The sequence below is a fragment of the Diospyros lotus genome, chromosome 12 (assembly GCF_014633365.1).
Source record: "Diospyros lotus cultivar Yz01 chromosome 12, ASM1463336v1, whole genome shotgun sequence".
NCBI classification, from domain to species: Eukaryota; Viridiplantae; Streptophyta; class Magnoliopsida; order Ericales; family Ebenaceae; genus Diospyros; species Diospyros lotus.
The window spans coordinates 6,092,401-6,120,210 of NC_068349.1; the positions used below are offsets into that span (position 1 = coordinate 6,092,401).

The 27,810-nt window shown below is 37.2% G+C and overlaps 2 protein-coding genes across 3 annotated transcripts; one reads left to right on the top strand and one right to left on the bottom strand.

Moving 5' to 3' along the window:
- Window positions 1-2,605: 2,605 nt before the first annotated feature.
- Window positions 2,606-17,793, top strand: LOC127814131 (protein unc-13 homolog). The gene is made up of 5 exons (XM_052355406.1): window positions 2,606-3,184; window positions 4,285-5,154; window positions 8,518-8,973; window positions 16,014-16,200; window positions 16,298-17,793. The coding sequence occupies exons 1-5, from the start codon at window positions 2,657-2,659 to the stop codon at window positions 17,230-17,232; spliced, it is 2,976 nt and encodes a 991-aa protein (XP_052211366.1). The 5' UTR covers window positions 2,606-2,656; the 3' UTR covers window positions 17,233-17,793.
- A 583-nt stretch (window positions 17,794-18,376) lies between these two features.
- On the bottom strand, window positions 18,377-27,678 carry LOC127814132 (nuclear pore complex protein NUP85). 2 transcript variants are annotated; one of them, XM_052355408.1, is made up of 19 exons: window positions 27,164-27,678; window positions 25,919-26,021; window positions 25,691-25,801; window positions 25,522-25,605; window positions 24,996-25,067; window positions 24,834-24,890; window positions 23,206-23,325; window positions 22,943-23,143; window positions 22,676-22,786; window positions 22,549-22,586; window positions 21,427-21,583; window positions 20,600-20,701; window positions 20,408-20,464; window positions 20,074-20,220; window positions 19,828-19,898; window positions 19,628-19,715; window positions 19,312-19,368; window positions 18,767-18,992; window positions 18,377-18,675 (listed from the first exon to the last, which is right to left on the bottom strand). In XM_052355408.1, the coding sequence occupies exons 1-18, from the start codon at window positions 27,535-27,537 to the stop codon at window positions 18,798-18,800; spliced, it is 2,145 nt and encodes a 714-aa protein (XP_052211368.1). In that variant the 5' UTR covers window positions 27,538-27,678; the 3' UTR covers window positions 18,377-18,675; window positions 18,767-18,797. The 2 variants fall into 2 exon arrangements, with proteins under 2 accessions (XP_052211368.1, XP_052211367.1); XM_052355407.1 differs by having other exon boundaries at window positions 18,377-18,992.
- Between the last annotated feature and the right edge of the window lie 132 nt (window positions 27,679-27,810).

Genomic DNA, 27,810 nt, shown 5'->3' on the forward strand with positions numbered 1-27,810 from the left:
TGGTTTAATTGAGTGTTTGTCTAACTATTATTCGTTGTTAGGATTAGAAAATAATGAAGAAATTGATGTGAATATTATAATTTCTAAGGTTAGAACTTTATGCAATCAATTATATGAAGCATATGTTATTGCTCCTAGTAGTGAAGAATCATTTCCATCCATGGCTCCGCATTCCTCTTCCTCCCAACCAATGAAATGGGGTCATAAATTTTTAGATCAAAGGAGGAAAAAACCTAGATCGAGCTCACATTCGGAGCTCGAAACTTATCTAACCACAGTTTTTGAGTTTGGTGATGATACAGGTTTAAATTTTGAAATTTTGGAGTGGTGGAAAAGGCACAAGGAGACATTTCCAACTCTTGCAATTATTGCAAGTCAACTTCTTGTAGTTCCAGCTTCAACTGTAGCCGTTGAACAAACATTCAGTAGTGGAGGCAACATTTTGGACGAAAGAAGATCAAGATTGGCTCCAGAATCATTGGAAGCTCAAGTTTGCCTCGATGATTGGGAAAGAGCTAACATGCGACGTCAAGAAGAACTTATCCATTCATCATCATCTGACGAATGGGTTAATGATGGTTCAACAACGGCGACTTCCGACTCCAATGAAGATGCGTAGGATCCAAGTCCATATTTTATTTTTTTTCACATTTGTAAAAATTAATTACTTGTATTACATTTTTGTTGTAATTATTTTTTAATGAAATTAAGTCTAATTCTATTTTTTATTTTTTATTTTTCACATTTGTAAAAATTAATTACTTATATTACATACTTGTTTAGTTGTTTTAATTATTTTTAATGAAATTATTATTTATATTTCTTCAATTTTTAGTAGTGTTTTTTTATTAAAAATATGGTTGAGAATATTTATATTTACAATTACATTTAACAATTAAAAATCGAAACCAAACCGAACCGAACAACGGAACAAGGACCAAAATTGAATACAACAATATTTAAAAAAAATTAAAAAAATTCGGTTTGAACCGGAACCGGAACCGTTGACCGAACCGGCTCAAACCGTTGACCGAACCGGTCCAAATCGTTGACCGAACCGGCACGAACCGGAACCGGAACCGAACCGTCCCAAACCGCCCTTGGGCGGTTCGGTTCAGGTTCAAAGATTTCTTGAACCGGAACCGGCGGTTCATGAACCGGAACCGGCGATTCATGAACCGGAACCGGCGGTTCATGAACCGTGACCATGTCTACCAGCACCCATCCTTTTCATATGGCAATTGGGTCAGAGATCAAACATTTAAAATCATTTACAAATTAAAAATATCAGATACCTTACTTTTAGTGATAAAATAGGCTGCTATAATCATTAATAACTAAGTCTATTAATTAAGAGTTTAGAATTTTTTTTTTTAATATTATGCCCTTTTTTTTTTTTTTTGCTAATTATTTACTCACTTAAATGAAGGTTTATGGGGTTTAAAAAAAAAACTATTTTTATGGGTTAGATTGCAAAATAATTAAACTTTATTTAGTGACCTTTTCGCCATTCCTAATACCTAATTTCAATGACAATTAGGTTGTTTCATTGTCAGTGGTTGAGGATTAAGTAATGAGTCAATTAAATTAGCTAAAAGGATTAATTTTCAAAAGATGGGTTTTGCTTTGTTTCTCATCAACTCTCTCCCCCACATATGTGTTTATTTTATGAATTTAATTTGACTCAAATTAAATTAATGAATTAATAGGTACACACAACACCTTCCTTTCTATTATTTTTTCTATTTTTTAACTATTGAAGCTTACCTTTTGCATTATTACTTTTATAAATATTTACATATGTTATGAATGAATTGGTTTGCTTTGTTAACAAGACAACGAAAAAACCTAAACTAAAAGGTAAATTATTTTCCTTTCTCGTGCCACTCACGATCATCATCATCATCACCACTTTAAATAGAACATGAGCTGTAGGGAAGCTTACGGTGTTCCTCAGTGTAGGGGATCAACACTGGCCCCAAGCGTATTCAACACAAATTTGGACAGCTCTGCTTCGACTGGACTGCTAGAGAACAATCCAATGGCCCCCGCCCTAACCCTACCCCCCATTTAAAGCCCCCCATTTAAAGCTTTCATATGCAAATCCGACGTAAAAACATTTCAGCCCCTGCCCCCAGGGCATAAGTGGCAAACCCATCTAAGTTTTTTTTTAGATTTACGGGGGAAATTATTTTTTTTAAAATTTATTTAAAATATTCGAATTTTATCTGATTAATTTTTAAGAATATATGACTTTTTTTTTTAATATATCTTTCGGATAAATTCAGATGTAAATATAATTTTATTTTAATTATTAAATTATTTAATTATACATTGGGATGTGATCACAATTAAAAATGAGAAAAGACTGAATGAATTGCTTCACATCACACGAATATCTTCAAACGGAGTTTAGCTTATTTGCTAAGAAAGAAAGTTCTATTTTGATAAGAGGCATGAAGCCGTGTCAAGCCATCAATTTAACAACAAATGATTCAAATTCAAACACAATAATTAATTAATGAGGTGAAATGCCAAACATACCCTCGGCCACTTTCTGTCCGTTCCCTCTCCTCTCCAGCTCTTTTTCTACTCGGCTCTCTCTATCTACCACTTCTCCTCTCTCTTTCTATCTCTACTGCTTTCTCTCTCTACAATGGCTTCTCTGTTCAGGGACAGATCGCTGACACTGGGCCAATCCAAGAGAGAAAGCTCGCGCTTCACCTCTGCCGCTGCCGCAGCCGCCACCGCCACCGCCACCGCCACCGCCCTCCCCTCCCCATTCGGTGACCTCACATCGACACTCTCGGCCGCCGACCTCCGCGACACTGCCTATGAGATCTTCCTCGCCGCATGCCGGACCTCCTCCGGAAAGCCCCTCACTTACATTTCCAGCACCTCCGGTGCGGCCTCCGCCGATGGATCTCCGTCCTCTCTCTCGAGCTCGCCGTCGATGCAGCGGTCGATCACTTCTACCGCCGCGAGCAAGGTCAAGAAGGCGTTCGGCCTCCGATCCAGTTCGAATTTGGGTTCGGGCTCGAAGCGGAGTGAGGGTAGTCCTTCATCGGGTGGGAAGACTAAGAAGCCACTGACTGTCGGTGAGCTAATGAGGGTTCAGATGAGGGTTTCTGAGACTGTGGACTCCAGGATCCGGAAGGCTCTCTTGAGGATTTCCGCCGGCCAGGTCATACTGCTTAATTAGAGGTTTAGATACATGTATACACGCAAAAACTAACTAAACGATTGATTTTGGATTTTGGTGACGATAGGCTGTTTGGTTTCTTGACATGCTTGTACTGTTCCTAAGTTTCTATACATTTTTGGTATTGATTGATTATTATGTGATTTACATCATAATATATGCTATGTTGCTGTATATATCTATATCTTGATGCGGAGCTCTTTCATTTGTGCACTGTTTAAAGGAAATTGTGTTTTTGGAAGTTTAGATACTTTCTCCCTTTTCTATGTATTCTGATTGGTCAATAATGCGTTTTGAAGTTTTGAGATACAAGAATGCATAATTTTCCGGTATGAATTCAGTTATTTGTAGTTGGTAATGTATCTTTCGTCGTTGTTAATTGCCAAGTTCGTTTCTTGTCTGACCTTGTTAATTACGTCAGCTTTAGAACGCCAAACTTTTAAAAATTCTGCTTGCTCAGTGAATTTCTGGGTTTATTAATTCATTCACTGTGACCAACTAACAAAAATATGGAAATTTGGGATGAATTACCACTTTTCTTATCTAAATTTCAGCTAATTTTTTGGATGCAAGGCTATTCTCCCCCCCCCCCCCCCTTCCTCTTATTAGATAGAAGAAATGATTTTTTTGGATGCAATGCATGGTACTTGTCTGGATCTGCATTTGGTACCTTTTCTTTTCTTTTGTATCAGTTTATGATTACTTAGATGTTTGTATTAACGTGTTATATGAAGGGTAGTTTGCTTTGAAAGTTTTGAGAATGTAATGTGATTCCTACTTGACCGGAAATCTGGAACAGGAACCCCATTGCCATCCCCTGGGTCAAGAGCTTTCTTATTAACTCTTTGTGCGCTGTTGGTTTTTGGGATTTTTTTGGATTTTGATTTCTTCTTGATATGAATTAGCGGCCAAATCTCTCATGCTAGGCAAAATTTTATATTTTTGGAGTTGAAACAGGAAATTAATTGTGAATTGTTTAAATTTCAAGTCATTTTGAAAAGATCCTGCTGCATATGGTTATTTGTTTTGGATGAGTTTGCCTTGAACTTTCTTTTCCCTTTTTCTCTTTGTCCCTGTAATAGGTTGGAAGGAAAGTTGAATCAATGGTTCTTCCACTAGAGCTACTACAGCAGTTCAAATCATCAGATTTTACTGATCAGGAAGAATATGAAGCATGGCAAAGGAGAAACTTGAAAATTCTTGAGGCTGGGCTACTTAAACACCCTCACCTACCGGTAGAAAAGTCTAATATTGCTTCCCAACGGCTTCGTCAGACAATTAATGGGGCATTAGAGAGGGCAATAGAAACTGGGAGGAATAATGAGTCAATGCAAATCCTTCGTAGTGCTGTAATGTCTCTTGCTTCCAGATCATCTGATGGATCTCTTGCGGAGGTAGCCCATTGGGCTGATGGATCCCCACTGAATCTCCGACTCTATGAAATACTTTTGGAAGCTTTATTTGATGCTAATGACGAAACTTCTATCATAGAAGAAGTTGATGAGCTTATGGAACTCATAAAGAAAACTTGGCCCATCCTTGGAATTAATCAAATGCTCCATAACATTTGCTTTTCGTGGGTTTTATTTAACCATTTCGTTGCTACGGGCCAAGTTGAAAATGACTTGCTATATGCTGCTGATGGTCAGCTGGTCGAAGTTGCAAAAGATGCAAAGACGACAAAAGATCCAGCATACTCCAAGATTTTAAGTTCTACACTGAGTTCTATACTAGGTTGGGCAGAGAAAAGGCTCCTTGCATACCATGACACTTTTGATAGAGGAAATATTGATTCAATGCAGGTCATTGTCTCTGTTGGTGTATCAGCAGCCAAAATCTTAGTTGAAGACATATCTAATGAATATCGCAGGAAGAGGAAAGGTGAAGTTGATGTGGCTCGCAACAGGATTGACACTTATATCAGGTCATCAATTCGTACTGCTTTTGCTCAGGCAAGTCCTTTATATATGCTACTCTCCCTCTCTCTCAAATGCAAAAAATTGGATAGCATTGAACATTCAGACATAATCCTCAAGAATCAAATTTTCTACTGGTTACTCAGCATCTACAAGATTGGAAATTTAGAGTAACATGATAAAGGCATTCAAATCAAAAACATAGGTTGCCTACAATTCTAATTTTTTCTTAATTTGTGTGGGATTCAGTTTTTTTTTTTTTTTATTATTATTCTTTTTTTTTTTTTTATGTGTGCGTGTGCACTGGGGATGCTCTTTCTTGGTATAAACTCAGTTGTTCACTTTGAAAATAGAATACTTGGTTCTTCCATGTGTAGAAACATATAGAATGGTTACTAGGAAGATGTAATGTATCCGATGGTCTAGAATAACTGCCTGGTCCTGCCCCAAACAAAGTCATGGGGGTGGGATAACAACCTCAAATCCAAAAACTCATCTAGTGTATTCATTGCAATTTAGCATTCAGGTGTGAGCAGGCTACATGTGTTTTGATTTGTTTATGTAACTGTCTCCTGTCACAAAATATTTATTTGTGTGGAGCTAGGCCAAGGTCATCTTGATACACACCATTTTAGCTTTGTGTTATTTAGCTTAATTATCCATGCAACCTCAAATAATTTTGGTGTTAATGGAAAATCAGGTTGATGTTTTTATCAACTACTTGGTGCGTCTTTTGCCATTATGCTTTAACAAGGATCATTATTCAGTTGTGCCACAATGTACATGTCTTTTGTAATTTATCATATAATCCAAGTTAACCTCTGTGTTCCCTTGTCCCTTAGGCTTGGATATAGACAGAGTCCTTTTTCCTCATTGAATTTTCAGGCATGTATGGCTAAGTCTAGGATTTTTCAGTGGAAATGACAATGAAAATAAAATAAGAACTTTCTAATGTACATGTAAAATATAGATGTACATTAGCACAAGTATTCTCTGTTCATTTTCTCATAATTCCACAAATTGTATTTGCAAACGTAGTGTTGTTGATCTTTCTTATAACTTATCCAGCCCTCATAATTGAATTTCTCTTATTCTTTAGTGAATGTTACCTCCATTGTCCCACAGGCATGCATCTTACCAACACTTCATATTGTAAAACATCACTTATCTTTCAAGAAACATGGATATACATGAGATAATGAGGCGATACAAAAATGACATGGGAAAGACATAAACTGGTTCATTTTTTACATTAAAATATATTAATATTAAGTGAAGATAGCAAAGAAAACATTTCCCAGTCTAGATTACTTTCTTAAGCTTTCTGTGTGTTTTTTGTGTTCCTAAACATTGAATATTCGACTGCTTGATCATGCCACTTAAATGCCCAAAGAATGCGTGATTCCTGAAAATCTAATAAACTTGGATGACAATTTTAGACATGCCAGTGAAATTCAATTTCTGGAAGGTATCCTAAAAGGGCAAGTCACCTTCTTAGGAGTACTGTTAAGTTTAGGAGCTCTTAGATAATCAATGATTCTTGTTGCCAATTCATTCACACTCCTCACCCGAAATCAATCTCAAACAACAGAAAATATGCAACTGTAATGAAAGACAGAATTAAAGGAATGAAAACAGAAATGAAACGATCAAACCATAATCACAAGAGGCGCAAGAATTATCCTGGTTCAGGCCATGGAAATGGCCCTACATCCAGCCACCAAGAACGAGAGCAATTCCACTAGAAACCGAGTGTAGAACAATTACAAGAAGTCCTTCTCTTCTTCCTCTCTGACTCACGAATTCACTGCACTCAAGAGATTTCAAACACTCTTCTTTACACAAAATATTTCCTCTCTTCTTTACAGCAGTCTCACTTGTATTCAGAGACTTTTGGAATGATCAATATCTCACTCTTCCATCTCTATTCCACCCGAGTACAATCTTCTTGGAGATTACAAAAACTTTCTTGGACACAAGCCTTTCCTCTCACAAACACTGCACTCAATCATGGAGAATGAATTATCATCCATGATTGCCCTGCCCTATGTCTCCTATTTATAGACATTATGGGCAGTAATTACAAGGTTTTTATTTAGCCTACACAAAGACCGAAATACCCCTTATAAGAAAACACCTAAGCTAGACTCTTCTAACTTAGAATAAAACCAGCCACTTCAAACACTCGAGACATCTCCTGTTCTTCTTAACCTTCTGGACTGTTTTCTCAATGCAAAACATCAACAAGTACTTTTGCTGCTTATCCGATTTATAATTTATTAGGCATGCAAAATTTTCCTTTAATCTCATGTGCATGCATTGGTCACACAAACATCTGTAGTATTTATATACTTAAGTGATCTTTTCTTAATTGTGTTATATATAACACTATTTTACAGTAGTTTTGACAGCATATATTTTAGCCTTTATGATAGTTCCTAGTTGTCACTCTAATAACATTCCAGATTCTTCTTTTTGTTCTCTAAAATTAATGATCTTAATTCTGATAAATAATTATGATGGGTGATGAGTAAAATGCTGCTGACTCAAAGATGCTGGGTGTCAGCTTCACTGGAAGTATTTGAATGTCTGATTAGGACTTGAGGTAAATTAGGAAAATTCCCATTAAACATTTTCTATATTATGCATCTAATAATCAAGCTTCAGCTTAACCCAAAACTCTGCTATGATTGGGAATCTTGCCAGGCACTACCTGTTATGCCTACACTTCAGGTAAATGTGGCTTTTGTGTGGATTTCCAGATTCTAGTCAAATTGGCATCCTCTGCAGTGTGTCATTGTTAATGAATTTTTTGGTACTCCAACTGTTTGATTTGGACCAACAAAGAAATATGTCTCTGTGGATAACTAAAGGGAAACTTTGCTTTTGTTCATAATTCAGAAATCACTAGACACTGATTAATAAATTGTGTGAAGTCCTTGAAGTATTTATTATTGTAGTAGAGAAGCACACATGAATTAGGATTTTGGCTGAAATTTAATAGTAAATGTGTTTGTAAGAGTTGTTCATTTACCTTCTAAATTATACATGATTGCAAAACTAGTAGCAAACTTCTTTGTTGTTGAAAATCATAAAAAATTTATAAAATTAGTCCTATTAATTAACCATTTTTTTTTAATTTCTGAAGATTATGAGCTATTAGTGCTAGAATTTGTGTAGCTGATTCCATATAATGGAATAAAGGCTTGGTATGCTATTGTTGAGCGGTTAACAGATGATCTATTTTAGGGGCTGTTTTCTACCTTATATCTGCATTGAATGATATATATCTGTAGTTCCTATTACATATTTGCTGGGAGTGGATGTTATTAATTTATTGGGTTAACAGTCTAAATTATTGCTTAACTTTGAAAATGAATTTTTATATTTGAATTGCAGAGAATGGAGAAAGCAGATTCAAGCAGGAGAGCATCAAGAAATCAGCCAAATCCTCTCCCTGTCCTTGCAATTCTTGCAAAGGATGTTGGTGAGCTTGCAGCTAATGAGAAGGCAGTGTTCAGTCCCATACTGAAGAGATGGCATCCTTTCGCTGCAGGTGTGGCTGTTGCAACTCTTCATGTTTGCTATGGGAATGAGTTGAAGCAATTCATTTCTGGTATAATGGAGTTGACACCGGATGCTGTGCAAGTATTGAGAGCTGCAGATAAGTTGGAGAAGGATCTTGTTCAAATTGCAGTTGAAGATTCGGTGGATAGTGATGATGGGGGAAAGGCAATAATACGTGAAATGCCTCCTTTTGAAGCAGAAGCAGCAATAGCCAACCTGGTAAAAGTTTGGATTAAGACTAGGGTTGATAGACTGAAGGAGTGGGTTGACAGGAATCTCCAGCAAGAGGTATATCATACTCAATACATCTGATTAGAATCTCAAAATAATAACTATTATTTAAATCATAATGGTAGAGATCAGTGCTCTGAGTACATAGAACTTTAACCACTAACAGATAAAGATTCTCAGTGCTTGGCAAGAAACTTTCATGCTCCTGTTTGGAATTGGTTTGATATGAATGACAAGGATATGTTGGCACAATACTTTTTGAAAGAATTAAGACAGAATCGTTGGAAGCTGACAAGAAATGAATAAGTGTTTTTATATATTCAGGAAAATTATTGCATAACATAGATGAGAATGTTACAATAGATGAGTGGCTATACAGAATAAGATATAATAAAAAAATTATATCTAGGAGACTATTGCTATATTTTTGACGTATAGCCTGCCTGAGATATTCTCTCGTTGACGGCACCTACATACAAGTGGTCATAAGTCAGCTTAGATATTATTTGTAATGCCACATACCCTGACATAAAGTTTTAGCTGAAGTTAACTTCTGGGCTTCTAGAACCAAGCTATATGCACTAACTTCTCTAATGGACTATTGATGTGAGATTTGCTTGTAATGCAACAAAGCTCCAATCAATATAACTCAGCCTATTTTACCCTATGAATAGTAAGGCATTGCACCATGAGGCGGCAAAGCACACAAGAAAGCTGCCATTGAAGAGTCCTCAATCTCCAAAGAATTTGTCAGGGGAGGTCATAGGATATTTAGTTTTTGGTTTATTTTATTTTATTTGTGTTTTTTATTTTGAATTTTATTTATTTATTTGGATAATTGTAATTAGGGTGCTTATCTTTTAGTTGGACTTCAGCTTATAAATAGGCTTTTTAGGATGTAATCAGTATATCAGTGTTGTTGATTTGAATAAAATTTTGCTAACTATACCCTTCCTGAGATCTCTCTCTCTCTCTCTCTACTTTGCTTTCTTTTTCTTTCCCTATTCTTCTTCTTATTCCACTGACTTCTTCTATTCTCCTTCAATCCTCTGCAATTCTATTGGTTGTCTTGCATCAAATTGGAGAAGAAAAAGAAAATTATAGTAGATTGAAGAAGAGAAGACATTAGGGGAGAGGAAGAGAAGAAAAAGCACTATATGAGAAGAAGACCCGAGAGAGAGATTTCAGGAGAGGATATTCAGCAATACTTTCATTCAAAATCAACAAAACTAAGCTCTGATTTCATCCTAAGCCTATTTATGGGCTAAACTTCAAATAAGATAGATACTCTAATTACCATTATCTAAATAAATAATAAAATCTAAATTTCAAAATTTATAAAAAACTAAATCCTAATACCAGCATTAAAATTTAAAAATTCCAATTTCTCATAATTTCTCCTTGTTAAAAAAGAAACTTGTGATCAAGTTTTGTGTCAACTGGTGTCATTGGTAGTTGAGCATCATTGTTAAAACCAACATGCCTAGGATATGAACTTATTGTTGTGATGGCTAGACTAGATCCTACTATCTCCATCTATTATATTAGCCACAACAGTGCTTGCATATTTAAAAGGAAAAAGATAAGAATAATATTGTGTTGTGTTGGGTCCTGAGGACCAGGATGGCCGAAGGTCAAAACCTAAATGTGCCAGGGGTTGATCATCGAAGCTAGGGGATCAAATACATGATGTAAGTGAGGATACAAGAAAGGGAACTCATAATAAGAGTGATCCTACTGCCTACTTTTTGGGGGGGAAAAGAAAGAATGGTCCTTCTAGCTTTAGACAAATATTGTCTCCTCCAAGTAGTAGGCCTCAATTCATAGGTCTCAATTTGTCGATCCAAATTTGATTCTATAAACAAAGCCTTGAGTTTGAACAGTGTTGATTCTATAAACAAAGCCTTACAACAACAACATATCAAGCCTTAATCCCTATATAGGGGGTTTGACTACATAAATTCTAGCTCATTCTTTAAGGCCCTTATAACTCGTATATATTCTCAAGAGTCTTCAATCAAGTTTTTATGGGTTTTCCTCTACTTCTTTTGTTGAAGATTTGTTCCATTTCATCCACTCTTCTCATCGGAGCTTGTATTAGTCTTATTCTCACGTATGACCTAACCATTTTAATCGTGTTCCACTCATCTTATCTTCAATAGGAACCATTTTGATCTTATTGTGAATAACTCCATTTCTAATTTTTTTTTCTTCTTGCTTATAACCGCACATCCATCGTAACATCCTTATCTTTGTTGCACTCATATTTTGCACACGTTGATGCTTTATTGCTCAATGGCTTGTGCCATACAACAAAGTTGGCTTATAAAACTTTTCATTTAGATTTAACAAAATCTTACTATCACATAAAATGCCGAATGCATTTTTTCATTTTAACGAGCATACCTTAATTCTATGGGTAACATAATCTCCCCATCTTTTGGATGATTGATCCAAGAAATCTGATTTGATCTTTTCTTGGGATGACTTGATCATCAAGTTTTTCCATAACATCATCCACACTTGTATTTTTACTAAATTTACATTCCATATGTTCAGGTTTCAATTTCCTTAACTTAAATCTCTAGATTCTAAAGTGCTCCTCTATATCTCGAGTTTACGATTCACAACTTATTTTGTGTCATTGGCACCTCTGTTTGGATATGTTTAGTTAATTCATCTAGTACTAGGGCAAATAAATAAGAGCTAAATGCACTGGAGGATTTCCCAGTTGCCGGACTGGGTGGCAAGGGTGAAAGAGGTGATCAGAAAGGAAGAGGATCTATCATGAACTGGACTAAGGCTGGTGCAATGGAATGTGCCTGACTAGTCCTGTCCTGTCCACATAAAAAATTTCTCCTGACTTGGACACAGTTTTTCAATCCAAAGAGCCCCCTCTCAAATCATGACAATCTTGTTCCAGAAGGACTGATTTTGCTTCCTATTGGAGGAAAATTGGGCATCCCAAGACTGCGCTGTGGCTAATTAGTACTGTTCCTAAAATGCCCAACATGCTGACCTCGGTTGTCTCTAGAATAGCCTTGAGTGAGGCTGAGCCGCTGATGATCCCTCACCTGTTTGACCTGTGTCTCCTAGTAATCTTTGAAATGCAAATAACAACTTCCCCTTCTGCCATGCGTCCAAAGCCTCTGTGGCATCTGTCTGTTCCTTTTCAACTACCAATAAACAGTAGCCCAGTGATCATGAGTGAAGGCGACCTACTCCTTTACCTCTCCTTGTTTGACACAAAATCCTTAAGACAAGTCTCTCTTAACCCAAATTAGTATATCAAAGATGAACAGACATCATCGATCCTCCCCCACAATGGATGTCCTATGTATCTTATGCAATGTAGAATTTGGTCCGTGGAGATGAGCACTGTTTGCTGTAGTATAGTTCACATTGATGAAGTGTCAACATTGGTCCCCTTTTTCTTGAAGTCCTTGTTGTGAAAATGAGGTGGAAAGCCTAAAACTCTAGTCCATTCAGACTTCTCTCTTACTGATCTCTCTGATCCAGCTAGATTTTTCCAGCTGTCCAACATTTGTTCATTATTATAAAAAATCCCACTCTTGAGTCTTGATGCTAGTAATTTCTTCATGCAAGGGAAGAAGAAAATAAGAGCTTGGGCCTTATAGATCTTTTCCCTGAACTCCCATTGGCATTTCTATTTCAACTACCCCCAGGATTTCAACTCCTTTGTATCTGGGAATACCTCCATCTATCCTAGAAGGGTTCCAGTTGAGCAGGAGTGGAAGAAATTACCAGACCCAAAAGAACTCACAAACTCCACCAAGAAATCATAACCTCCATTCCCAGAATCGTTTAGAACCTTTTGGTTGTAACTCCGTCCATGACAGGTTTGTTACAGTTTTCAGAAAAAATCTAAAGGACTTCAGGAGCAGACAGCTTGGAAAATAATGCTGTGGCAGAAGCAATTTGTGCCCAACCTCATCCCAAAGCCTTGGTTATAGATGAGCCTTGCTGCCCCAGTGCCCCTATCACCAAAACTAATCCCAAATATTTCCCCCTTGTTGAAATGACACCTCATTCCTGCCCTCCAAAAGTTCTTGCGAAGATCTCTCTTCTAACTCCCAAATCTATGGCAAATGTGAGACTGCAGTCCAGGATTACAGACACCAAAGGATTTCAGACACACCAAACCTCAATGACTTCACTATTATCCATCGGCAATACTACGTCATTCTCTTCTTCTTAAGTAACATTTTTTAGCCATCTGAGTGACCTTTTGACACCCCTCCTTGAAGGGCTTTTCCTCTCAGTCTCTCTCTCAGTACACCTCTGAAAGATGACAAAAGACAACTTAGTTGTGGAATTGCTAAAATTTAAAATTTAAGTAGAGAAAAATGACGATGCCACGTTTCTTTGTTGCATAGGTTGGTTCCACAACATTAACAATGCAATGGAACATGACCATATCAATTGTCTCATTCACTGTCATCTCATGAAATTTTTCAATATAAAGATGATGTTTGAAGTCGTTGACATTATGAATGCCGTGCCACCAACCTTAGGTTAGGATAAGGTGGAGTATGTGATGATGAGAGAAAAACAAAGATTGTCAGGTCATATATAGATATATATTTATCAAACAGAATCAGCAGATATAATTTTGATATTATGACTTGATACAAAGTGAGATTCTTTACCCTCGCAGTATTTTAAGTGTGCCTCCATGTATGCACTTGAGCCTTTCCAAGTTATAAAGACTCAGTTCTCTGTGAATTGAGAAGAAAAAAAAAGTTGGGGCTTATTTGACTTGGGGTCCAAGATGTGCTTGAAATCTTTCAAGTGTTGATGGATGGTGCAATGTCTGACATGGATGCAGAAAGAAACAAAATTTAAATTTTGTCTCCAACCTCCCTTTATCTGGTGCTTTTTGTCTGTTGGACTTCTTGAAAGTTGAGTAGTTGTAATTTTCTGGTTGAATACCAATGACAGCAGTAACTGCATCAGCTGCAGTACACTGCTTTTATTCTGTTAATCTTTCACATACCGATAAAGAGACAAGACTCTATGGCAGTGGAGGTGATGGAGAAAGATTGCGTTGTGATATAGAATGACACTACGGAAATCTTTCACATCTGTATAGTTTGCATGCATTGGTGGTAGTCAAATATTTCAGGGTAGCAGCTGAAGAGTTCAAAAGATTTGGATGTAGGTTCTTCAGGTCTAAAAGTTGGAAAATATTAAGGCTTCAGAAGGTTCTCTTATAAAAAATGAACTGGAAACTTGTTGGTTTACCCAAATTATGCATTGTTGATCAAGAAGCATCAAGGGATGGGTAGAAGGTATTAAAAGGACACTTAAATGGGGGAATTCGGTTAGTTTGGAATCATGAGAAAATGGTGGGACTTCCTAGCTATATGGAATTCAAAACAAGTGTTTGATGGAAAAATTTGTCAAGAACAAGGATTGACAATTACCCTGACTGCATGATTTATCAAAACAAAGAGAAAAAGAGCATTTACCCTGCCTTGGTGTTTATTTACTTATTTTTTCTTTCTATATAATTAGGCCATCATCTTTTAAATGTGAAGAAACTAATTTTGTCTTGGAATATCTTTATAATTACATGTTCCATGGATATATTTGTCTAGAAGAAGCAAAATAAACCACGAAAAGATGAAGAATGGAAAAGCAATTAGATTGGGTAAAATCTTGATAGAAGCATAGAAATGCATGGGCCAATAAGATTTTATGATTAACGAAGTTACTGAACACAATCCTTAAATCGAAGAGGATATCGGACAAGGGGAGGAAGAGCACTTTAGTGCCCATTTGCAATGGATTTATGGAAGGATATTAGAATTCAAAAGCTTCAAATTGAGTAAGTTAAAAGCTAAGCGTATGGAATGTAAGTTTAGTAAAAATAAAAGAATAGGGGATGTGAATGTGGTGAGATATAAAAGATAAAGTTATTTGAAGAAAAGATCAATTTTGATATCTTAGATCAACTGTTTGAGACAGGGAGGAGGAAGGGGGGGGGGGGGGGGGGGGAAGGTGCAGATTATGAAAGATGTTACAGAAATAAGGTAGGATGATTAAGGTGGAGAAGTACCCATGTTATGCAATTGAAAATTCTTTTAAAGTTGAAAAAGATATTTTATCAGATGGTTATAGAAGTAAAACTATCTCAGTTATATGACATGGAATATGATGCATCTAAAGATTGACATATACAAAATATGAGTGTAATTGAGTTAGGGATGTGATGCAAAACCCGAACCAAAAGAAACAAGAGTAATCTTGATTACTCAAAACTAATATCAATATTCAATATCATTTATCAAAATCTGTCCTTCAATACTTCCTTGAAGGATAATTTTTGGACAAGTAATAGATATAAACCTGTTCTAACAATAATTCCTTTCTAACTAGGATTCCTTGATATAAAGGTAATCCTAATCTAATTAGGATTCTAGAAAAATAAAAGAAACTAAGGAACTAATTAAAATAAAAGAAATTAATAAAACAATATTAATTTCTATACGGTCTTCATCAGGATGTTATGGTAAAATATGCAACTATAAAAAAAAAAGAAAAAAATATTATAAATGAGGTTATTCTTGATAGGGTTGAAATGGCACCTGAAAGTAAAATGTGAGACATGTTTGGTTATGGATATAGATGATTTAAGAGAGAATTGACCTCACCTGGTAGGAAGGCTTGTTGGTGTTATTGTTGTTATGTTTTTGCTATCATCTTAGGTCCCCCCCCCTCCTCTCTTTGCGGGGATGTCGGTAGGTCGATCTTCCAGAATTAGGTGCAGGGATGAATAGATTCATCCATGAATTTTTGGATTATGAGCATTATTAGTCAAGGAAATTTATTGCATTACAATTTTGGTTTGATTTTCAGAATGTTGTTTCTTATTAGTCCATAAAATTATTAGTATTCATATAACAAGCACCCATTCTATTATTGGGCCTTCAGGAAGGGGGCAAAGGACTTGTTTCAGTGTTTTTTCTTGTGGCTATTAACTGGAGAAAAAAATACATTTTGATGTAGCTGTGTTTACCTGCCTTGTTTTTGCCAGCATCCATGATATACTATTAATTCTGCAATTTTTTTAGGTTTGGAATCCCCAGGCAAATCAAGGATATGCTCCATCTGCTGTTGAGGTCCTACGAATTATAGATGAAACCTTGGATGCATACTTTCAGCTACCAATACCAATGCATCCGGCGCTGCTTCCTGACTTGATGGCTGGCCTTGATAGATGTCTTCAGTATTACACAACCAAAGCAAAATCAGGCTGTGGTAAATATTTCAATACGGGCTCAGGAAAGATCTATGTAGGTTTTAAAGTTTGAAGCCAGCATCTATGATAACCATTGTACTCTGGTTTGACATGTAGGATCAAGGAGCACATTCATTCCAACTATGCCTGCATTAACCAGATGTACGACAGGAACAAAATTTCAAAGTGTTTGGAAGAAGAAAGAAAAAGCTTTAAATTCTCAGAGGAGGAATTCTCAGGTTGCAACAATGAATGGAGATAATTCCTTTGGGATACCACAGTTGTGTGTTCGTATAAACACTTTTCATAGAGTCCGGACAGAGTTAGATGTTGTGGAGAAGAGAATTATCACCCATTTGAGGAACTCTGAATCTGCACACATGGAAGACTTTTCAAATGGATTGGGAAAAAAATTTGAATTAACACCAGCTGCCTGTCTGGAAGGGGTCCAACAGCTGTCAGAGGCTTTAGCTTACAAACTCATCTTTCATGATCTGAGCCATGTGCTCTGGGATGGTTTGTATGTTGGAGAGCCATCATCCTCTAGGATTGAGCCTTTCCTTGAAGAGCTTGAGCAGAACTTGACGACTATATCAGACATAGTGCATGAAAGAGCTAGTACAAGGGTTGTTGCGGACATAATGAAAGCTTCCTTCGATGGATTTTTGTTGGTTTTGCTCGCTGGAGGCCCATCGCGAGCTTTTACAAGGCAGGACTCGCAAATAATAGAGGATGATTTTAAGTCCCTGAAAGATCTGTTCTGGGCAAACGGGGATGGACTGCCTACGGATCTGATCAATAAATTCTCCACTACAGCAAGGGATGTTCTTCCACTTTTCCAAGCTGATACAGAAAGACTAATTGAGCAGTTTAGGCGCTTGACTTTAGAAACCTATGGCTCATCAGCCAAAGCCAGACTTCCACTACCACCAACCACAGGGCAGTGGAACCCCGCCGATCCAAACACGCTCCTACGTGTCCTGTGTTACCGCAACGATGATGCTGCCTCCAAGTTCCTAAAGAAGACATACAACTTGCCCAAGAAACTGTGATGAACATTTTGGGGCATCTGGCAGAACACTCCTTGTGGTTCTGCTTTTGTATTTAGGTACACGCTTCTAACGTCTCATGGTTGGATGTGGACGCAGAAGGCGCGAGGCAAATGCAGGTGGCACCACCCAAAGTGGCACATATTTGTATAGCGGTACATTTCGGAATTCTCTAGAGTTTGTGGACTATGGCCTGCACTGAGCTGCAGTTAAGCGAAGGTTCAAAATTTTGGGAGCATCGGAATGCTCTGTCTACAGGGAAGGTGGGTGGATAGAACCATTTTTTATTATTCAGTTTCGTCGGCCATGGGAAACAAAGGTTAATATCGTTTGTCTTAGTTGCCTGCTGCATTCAATCAATTTATTTATTTGAGCTGGTAGGGCTATCTCTATCTGTTTCTTGTATGTCCTATTCTTTATCCCTCCTTTGTTTTACATTTGTTGCTTATGGGTATATATATGTGTGTGCGTGTAATGCGCATTATGACTCTGATGGCTGCCTTTTTTTGGTCCTTTTTGTATACATCCATTTGTTATTGGTAAAGTTCTACAGGTAGCATTTTATTCGCTGTGTTATGACAAATCTACTAGTAAGTGCCGTTGGTTCATTTATTTATTTTTTTTCCATGTTATGTGAAAAATAAATAATATATATTGTTAAAGGTGTTGGTGCCAAAGATACCATTAGTTCCAGGATTTCTGATATCAAGCAGCGGTTTGGGGCTACCATTGATAACAGGCCCAAAATTGCAGGCCGGACACGCAGTTGGGCCTAGCAGGTAGATGTTAGGCCCAACTGGCTGGAGGCTTCGCGGGCATAAAACTGGTCTAAACATGTCTTCAGTGCCCTACGTCTGGGGCCAATGGGTTTATAATTGGCCAGTCTATCTTCATGGGCCGGAATATGTTAAATGGGCCTCCTTCCACCCACATGCGACGATTCCTGGCCAGTGGAGTTACAATTGAGCCTACAATGGGCTTAGAGCATCTGATAATGGGCTTAGAGCTGTACCAAGCGCTGCCGAATTAGGCTTCAATTAGTCTTGCGCTCTGCCACAGAAGGCAACTGAGTCAGGCGTCTAGGCTATCATTCTGACTTAAACTTGGCTCAGAATGGGCCTCCAATTGAGTTTTTAAGATCAACAAGTTGAAAACCTAACTGATCATCACCAAAACACTTGAACCTCAAACAAAGCGATATCTCAAAAGTTTTATTTTCATACATACTTTTCCAATGCTTGAAACAATTACAAAATAAGGTCGCAAGCTAAATCGCAGAGGTTGACACAGATTTATCTTCTCCCAGTTTTACCAGCAGCTGGTCCCAGTGACCAATTTTTGGCCAGCTAAGTGAACAGGAAAAGGAGCCAAGCGCCTTCAAAGGGGAGACACATTTAACCCCCATTGCGCAGCATAATTGGCAAAGGAGTGAACAGTCGAACTGACCTGGCAGCAGCAGAAGTGAGAGAACGGATAATTACAAGTTTTTGCCCTACAAAGATCAAGCCTTGAAGAAAAGCTGGCTATGCATTAGCACCTGCAAATTTACAAGGACAAGCCAAGAATCATCACTCCTCAAGGATAGCACGGCCTAGGTTAGTTGCAAGAGCTAGCCTGACAGAGCTCAAGGCCTGGGGTGGCAAGTCTGCCTCAATGAAGTCTGGGCGCGGCCTTGCCATGGACAAATCTTGCAGCTTATTCAGCAAAAGGTTAGTCTCGGAGACTTTCAGGACAGGACAACCTTTCCAGTTTAACAATTTTAACTGCAAGGAAACATCGAGAAGAGGTGAAAAAGAAGGAATTACAGCATTGTGCCTTTTTGAACCTGCATCAACCCCCCCCCCCAAAAAAAAAAAAAAAAAAAAAAGAAAAGACACTTGTTGAAAAGAGTTAGAAACTGCACCGACTTTACGCAGCAAGGAAAGAAAAAAACTAATACAAAGAGAGAGAGGAGTTGCTCGCAAAGATTAGCTCCAACTTGGCATGGAGCCACTTTAGACCAGGACAACAAATGAACAACTGAATTAGATAAGTTCTTGATGTTCCATAACAGAACCATGAAGAATATCACCAAGACCTTACCGAGTCATATAACAGAGGCAGCCAAAACCGCTGAGGTGTAGAAGGGTTCTTCATAAGCTGCATAATTTTGAGGAAGAATTCATCATCAGTCGTGTACAAACATTGGCGACACCAAAAACTGAAACTCCTCGGCCAGTGGACAAGAAGAAAAAATTCCCAGTAAATCAGTATAATTTAACTCCTAGATATCCTGTACTGCTGAAGGGTTTCAAATGTCACAGAATTGAGGGAGTATTGCTGTAACAAAATCATATTTGTACTATTAAAGGTTGCACAAATCTCTAAAACCACATCGATTGCTAAGACATCCACAGACCTGTATAAGGGATTCTGCAGCTTTTTGGGCAGCGTCAGTAGAGATTCCATCATGAACCTGGTGAAGTGATCTCTTGAAATCCCTATACCTGTGAGCATTCAAGGTCTAGAATTGAGAACATACAGGATATACATTGCGGAGATGGTTAGGAGATAAAAATAAATATCAACTGAGTAAACAGATAGTTGACTACTACATACTTGTGCAGAAACTCGAGACCTCCAGCAGTCCTAGACTCGGAACCCAACAATTCTATTAATCCTTCCCATTCCTGTAGTGACCAACAATACATAATTAGTTCCACCGATAGAACAAAATCAATTACCAAGGTCAGCAACCAAAGAGAAACCAATTTCATGAATTTATAACAATAGAACTGCATGCATGTGAACTCCCAAATCCTACAAACTACTTGACCCAATAGGATAAAATTGAACAAAACTTACCTTAAAACCTTCATCAGATACAGACTTGCCCACAAAATCAAACAGCTGTTGCGCAATTCTGTTTAAACGAACTTCATCCCGAGCTTGTTGAAGCCAAAAGATTCCAAAACCTTTCTTTCCATGCTTCCAGTGGTGCACTCCGGCAATCTATTCAACACAACACATTTCTAAAGAGGAATACCAAGCCAATAAACATTCTCTTTCACATACTTGACTTTGTCAACACTAGTTTATATATTTAAATATAAAATGTGCCCCCCATATTTTCACAGAATGGAATTCCCACAAAGATTAAAGCATGGGGGCAAGGATGGAGAGTTGCAATATAACATACCTTCATTATCTTTGAACTAACATGGTCAAGTTCATAAAGACGGCAAATCTCTATGTTCTGTTTGGAGAAAACGACAAAAACAACAATTTAAGTTTGACCAGGAAGATGTGTTATGCATGCAGATACTATCAGCTGGAGGAAGTACTTATTAAAACTGGTGAATATAGAAACCAGACAAAAAAATTCAACCACCTTAAGAAGTATTTGATTATGCTGTACTGGATGCTTGTACAGTAAAATCTCCAACAAGCTAATTCCTTGCTTCACACATGATGTCAAGTATATTGGAGCAATCTGTAAGATCATCAGCATCAAAAGGTTCAGAAAATAAGTTGATCAGAATCTGAATTTAAATAAATCCCTTGCCAGTAGAAACATCATAAGACATGAAACATACCAAGAGGAAGAACATTTTTAGATAGAACGCAATACACAAGTCACCAATGTCTATTTTCAAAGATGAAAAAAATTGCAATGTCTGAGGCAACTTAAAGAACCAACAAATTAAATACCCTTCTTCACATGCTAAGAAAAGGATCAATCAATTGATTTTAGGAATTTCTTCAATAAAGAGAAAAGAGGAGAATAACAGGGAAAAAAATAATAATAAGCTCCAGGAACTATCATAATCTATTCTAAATCATCATAATGTTCCATGAAGCAAAACAAATCTTGAGGTCATTAGGTAGAATGAACACACCAAAAAAAGAATGTTATAGGCACTGGAAATAAACATCAAATCAACTAAGACAAGCTAATTTCCTGGTTTGACAGTGTTGTGCAGGTATATGAATACCAGACTGAAAAGAATTACTCCAACCTTTTCGAACATTGATTATATAGGAAATTTCTTCCTATATTCATTCTTTCCTCTACTTCTCTCTTTGCTAATCTTCATTCTTCTTTTCTCTTCTTCCCACTTTGACCTTCATTAATTTTATGTTCCAAACGGTTCCTAAGTGTTGTTAACATTCTTTTTCTTGAAAAAGTAATGCATCTTTCAGTAAAACTTCACTCACTTGCCAAGTTAATGCATGTGAAGACAGAACTTGAGCAAAGACAAGTCGATGGAGCTCCTCCATGCTGATTCCTCCCAGATTATAGCGCTCTTCATGTAAAAGAATTTCTGCTTCAGTGCTTCCAGCTGTCAACAACTCTACTGCATGGGCAACCATCCTACAAAAATGGAAAGTGTGGGAAAATATAAATAAATGTCCAAAGCTATTTGTTAATTGGTTGTTAAATCATTCTCTAGTGCTCGGTTTTGCGATTAAGGATTCACCAAGCAAACATCAAATTATTTTATGATAAACAGACGAAAGCAATTTATTTTATGACAAAATAATTTAAAAGAAAGAATCATCTACATATCAGGAAAATGTTTATGCTTTCTATAATGGCTCATTTATACATCACCCATCCATCATCCTAAACAATGTCCATCAGTAGTTACCTTTAACAAGATACAAATGAAAGAATACAAGTTACAACAACAACAATCCCAAGCCTTAATCTCTAACAATGGCCATAGCTTTGTAGGGACATTATACCAAATATCGTATTTAAGTGTTTCTCACCAAGTTTTCTTTAACTTTTCTAACCCTCTTTTGCTACAAACATTTTTTCATTATAACAATTCACCTCATAGGTGCATCTATCTATCTTCTTCTCATATGTCCAAACCATCTTAGCCTTATCTTGCATATTTTATATTCACTAAGTGGCACTACAATCTTATAATGTATAGTTTCATTTTTAATTCTATTTTTTATATTCACATCCATTATTACGTCCTCTCAGTTATACTCATATTTTGCACATGTTGATACTCAATTGCTCAAAATTCTAAGCCACACAACAACAATAGTCTTATAGCTATCTAATAAAGCTTCCCTTTCAACAATAAGAGAGTTTCACAATCACATAATATGCTAAACACACTTCTTCAATCTGACCACATTGCTTTAGTTCTATGAGTAACATCCTCCATATTTTTCCCTTCTTTTTGAAATTGACCTGAGATATCCACACATACAAAAGAATAACCAGACAAAAAACTTAAGCTAAATAACTAGTTTTAGGTTTCATAATTAAGCCATCTTCTAGTATACTAAAAGAAGAGAGCTGAGGTAGTAGCTCACCAAGGGCCAAAGGATTTTGAACATTCTGCTAACACAACCTGAACCAGAAAGATAAGACTTTCAACCAGATGAAATACATGATTAAACAAATATGCAGACCAATTCAATTGCTGATCCACGTTCTTACCTCTGTATTTTCTCCTAGAATTCCAATCATAAGTCCCATCAACTTATGTGAATAAGACATTGGCTTTAACTGCATGCATTTCTGAGCTAGGCCATACATACTCTCTACACCCTGATTCACAACATTGAATTGAATGATAAATCATATTCCCAGTAACTGTTCATATAATATGAAGATAACTGCACAAAAGCACCAATGCAACAACTACCTGCATAAATCATTAAAATGAAACTTAAACAGAACAAACTAAAAAAAAATGGCACTAACCATAGTTAGAGGTCTAATGTATAACAAATGAGAAATATATAGTTCCATCCAATGGCATGTCGAGGAGGAGAGAGCAGTAGCATTTCCAAGCATGATCTGTAACAAATTTTTCAAGCCCTCCCTGGTCTGACGGTGGTCACACTGAACCCAGAATGCACTGCAGTCCAGCTTAGTTATTTGTGCCCGCCATTTCTCCCATGCCTAGGAGACAACATGCATCAGATGCTAAAAAGATGATGCAATATTGAAATGTCCAAATTTACCTTAATAAAGTCAGGCTTGGTATTATAGCAATTCCCTAATTTCCCAACTCCTAATTCAGGACGCATACGGGGCATCTTTGAAATCAGAACTGCAACTGCTTCAACCAGTCCATTTTCTGTCTGCTTAAGTACATGCAAAATATGTTACATTACTTGTAGCAACAGAGTTGCTAACTAGCAAAAAACCATATTACTGATCTTCATGTTCTATTAAGTAAAAAAAAAAAAATGAGGCAAGAAACTAAATAATTCATATTGAGAAATTCAGGCCAAAATTCACAGAAGTCCAAATGAGAGAGGGAGGCTATAATAGAAGCCTAAATGGCACAAGATAATAGGAGACATAACATTTCCACCTACCAATCAGTTTCTTAAGGGAAACACGCCTTTTATTTATTATGTTTCCATTTTAACTCATGTCACATTATTTGGAGGATTTGATAATGGATTGAGAGTTCAAGCTGCCATCTCCATCAGCTCTCTCTCTCTCTCTCTCTCTCTCACACACACACACACACACAAACATGTGTAGGGCTTGCTGATCATATTGAGAAATAAAAGAAAGCTCCTCAGTTCCAGGTACTTCAATTCAATCATAACTCCATTGCATGCAGACTCATCTTTGATTGTGCCAAGTTGTCAAATAGATTGGGAAATGGAAAGAACAACTTTAAGAGCTAAAAGGATGTAGGAGGGTGTGTTAGGACAGAAGAGGATAGGATAACAAGGAAATTACTTAAAAGTAATTAGAAAGACAACAATGGCGGAAGAAGAAAAAAGTTGACAGAGCTATTCTTCCATCCATGTTCCATGGGAATGGAACATCAATCATTCTACAAAGTTTAGGAGCATCCAGTTAAATAAATTCTGAAGAAAAAAAGAAGAAGAAAATTTGAGAAAACTCTTGATGAACAGTAACTCGTGAAATATGAAGCATGCCAAATGAAATATACAAGCTGCTACAGCAAAGCAAACATGGAAAATTCATGCAAGCAACAAAAACAACTACGAGAAAATGAACATTGATGGTCTGTTCTGATTATTGTCTTTCTTTTTCTTTTTCTTTTCTTTTTTCCCTGCTTGGGGGGGGGGGGGGGGTGTTTAGTTGTTTCCTAAGACCAAAAGACCTGTGAGGTGAGCAAATGGAATGGAAGAATTTTGCCAAAAGAGGGAGAGGAAAACTGGAAAAAAAAAACAGAAAGGGTGAGAAACCGTTAAACATAAGCAATTGCCTGTACAGAGACAGCTGGAGATCCAGAATTTAATTAGGTGACCCCGCCTAGTGGAAGTAAGGGTTATCTTTGTTGTTGCTGCATCATACTTTCTAAGGCTTTAGTTATTTCTTTATTCTTGTTTTGTACATACATTTTAATATAATTTCATCTTATAAAGCATTTTTCTTGCTTCCAAAAATTAAGGAGTTTTGAGAAAAAAAAATTAAAGAACAATTTCCAAAACCATTTCACCAAACACATCATACTGAGTTTATTTGACATTGCAACCAAAAATATATATTGGAATCACAACCACACAGGCCTGAAATTTCAATGTTGAGACCATTTTGAAGAGTTAAACTACTCAAGCTCATATATCTTACATCCAATGAATAAGTACCGTCTCTTACAAACCTCACGATTTCCAAGCTGATCAAGCTGATAAGATCCATGCAAGCGCAAGATTTTCACCTGGCAGAGAGAACTGTAAATATAAGGCACCAGAAACTGCTGATACTTTGCTATTACTCACTGTGGCATGCAGAAAAACTGAAATAATTTGAAAAAATAAACAACCGCAATATCCAGCCATCCAACAGCTAGTGCTGATGATATTGCTTCCCAGTATTTCGGATCATCTTCCATTGCCTATTACCACAGAAACAAAAAGGATCGTGTTCAATTGCCTGGAATGAACAATTTTCAAATAAATTTCATCTTCAACAACGCAATAAATAAATAAATAAAAACTTTACTTGATGGCCTCCATTACCAGCTAGATCAAATAACAATAAAGACAGAACTAGTTAACCTAATGTGTTAACAAATTATATAAACATTTTTGGAATCCAACTTCAAGCTGAATATAACCCCACTTTTTTGTGAAGTAGAAGCCATCAGAACTAACAAGAGACTTTAGTTATTAAATATGAAATCAGCAATCCAATCATAATTTGATACAAAACTAGAAGAAGTAGAACCAAAGTTTTTGGTAGCAAAGAAACAAGAAAAGGAGGTTCAATATCAAAAACTCAGGTCTACCTCTAGTTTCTGGTGGAAATCAAAACTGAAAATGTACTTCAACATTAAGATAGGGTCAAACCTGCAAGCTGGAAAGCTCTTGTTGAAAATTGACAAGTTTTGAGTGAATTGTTGGTTGAGTGCTAGACAATAAGCTATCATAATCCTGCCAAGAAACGGAGAAAAATTCAGTGTGCCTCTAGATAAAAGAAAAATGGCAAAATTGAATTGAATGCAAAAAAGATCATTACAGCTAACCAATCAAGAAGCCGTTCAGGAATCCAAGCTTGAGATTGCTTGTCTGCATAAAATATTTCCATCAATTCCCATGCAGCTTTCAAGCTGGTTGGCTCCTCCACTTTCTATATCAGATTTGCGTTAAAATTTGAACCAACTGATGTTTTTACATCAAAAGATATTGATATCCACACAGCAGACCATGTAAACATTGAAAAAGCTGCAAGGAAAAGATAGCTCACCTTTAGAACTGCCTTCGGATCTTCTATCGCTGAACTAGGGGGCAACTTTAGGCCACCAAGAAGAATTTTTATGTCACTGCTGTACTCCATAACATATTCCCACCTAATTATATAAGCAAGCACGACTATTATGCCCCAAATAATAATTAGCATGTGTTATAGAGGCATTTACAAATCACATGAGATTGTCAATTAGCACCACCCTCCTCCCACCAAACAAACATAGGAATTTAAAAAACAAAAGAGAGCAGCCAGCAGCTGTGGTGTCAACATGTGGACAAGCAAATCAAATTCAAATCTACAATGCAGTAAGTGATGGAAATGGATCTCATCCATATAGTAGTAGTCCTATAGGGTACCAATTGTGAAGTGAAAATTTATAATAATCTGTTTCAATACAATAAAGGATTTTTTCAACGAAATACATATTTAAACACAAATCCATCAAGCAACCACATGCCTGCCCGGGCTTTAGATTTAGTATTCTATACATCTCTTGCATTATGTTAAGGTGTCCAATGGTCTCATTTAACTGTATGATGATACACAGGTGCCGAGGAGCAAAGAAAGAAGAGGATACAAATCAACTGATGCTGATAATTTGACCGTGGTTCCAGAAAAGAGGCCATCAGGGGAAAGAAGATTACCACTTAGGTACTTGGATATCTGGTAATTAGTCAGGACATATGGAAGAAGACTCTAACTGTGTAGCTGAGCTGTCTTTGAAGAAGTTAGGAGCAAGCCTTACAGTCTACTACTACCTGAGGTGGCTTACAAGTTGTTGGGTAGTTGATTGCTCTGTGTATGTTCGTTATTAGTTAAGTAGCTACAATTCAGTTGGTAGCAGCTGTAAACCAACTGTGACTCTTCTCTGTATAAAAATCAATTGCTAGTATTGAAAAATCAAGGAAAAGCTAATCAATTTTCTTTTATAAATCTGCTCCATTCTTTTACCCTTGCTCTCTTTTTTCTGGAGTTGATCGCTGGCTCTACATCAATGAAGAATGACGCATCATGTGAATTTTCACTTTCCTACCTCAAACAATTCCCCGCTCATCACAGTTTTCAAATAAATTTAAAAAGCGATTAACTAGAAGAACAAAACTGAAATATCAAAGCAAAGTACAAAATTGACACACGTACATATTTATGTCTGCAAATATTGAATGAGCTTATCAATCGTGTATAAATACGTGTAGAAGTATCAGCGCAACGTACAAATTCAAACTTATTCAAGAGGATTACCACTCGGTATCGTAGGGATATGAGCCGGCCGACATTTTTGACAACGATGACATCGAGTGCTTCCGGCTCTGAAGAAGGGCAAACGGAGAGACGGAGCCGTAGGCGATCCTTCGCCGGTGCGCATCGTCGATCTCGCCATCTCCACTGCCGAGCTGCACTTCCACCACTTTCCCGCCGACTTCACTGTCGTCGCCGTCGGAAGGGGGCTTACGGAAGACCGAAATGCGGAGGTAGTTCCCGCGGGACCAAGAGACGGAGAGGCGAGAGATCGGAGGCTGGAGGCCGTGGTGGAGCGGGTAGACGACGGCGTTCGGGATTTCCGGTACGAATGGGACAAGAGAGGATTCGCCGGAATCTGACGCGAGTCCGGGCATTTTCGCCGGAATGGTAGTCCGCTCAATCTGCGGAGTCTAGGGTTTTGGAGGGCTTTTCGTTCTTGTTTCGAAGGGGTTTTTACGTGAATTTGAGTGTGGTGGCTGCTTCTGACGGGCGCCCCGGGTGGGGAAAACACGACTCGGGTATCCAACTGTTAACTAGATAAAGGTCAGGCATTTGGTTCGACTGTGGGTTCACCCAAATCAGGCATTATGGTTTGTATTTTTATGTTTTTAAAATTAATAAAGATTATTGTTAATTTTTGAAAATTA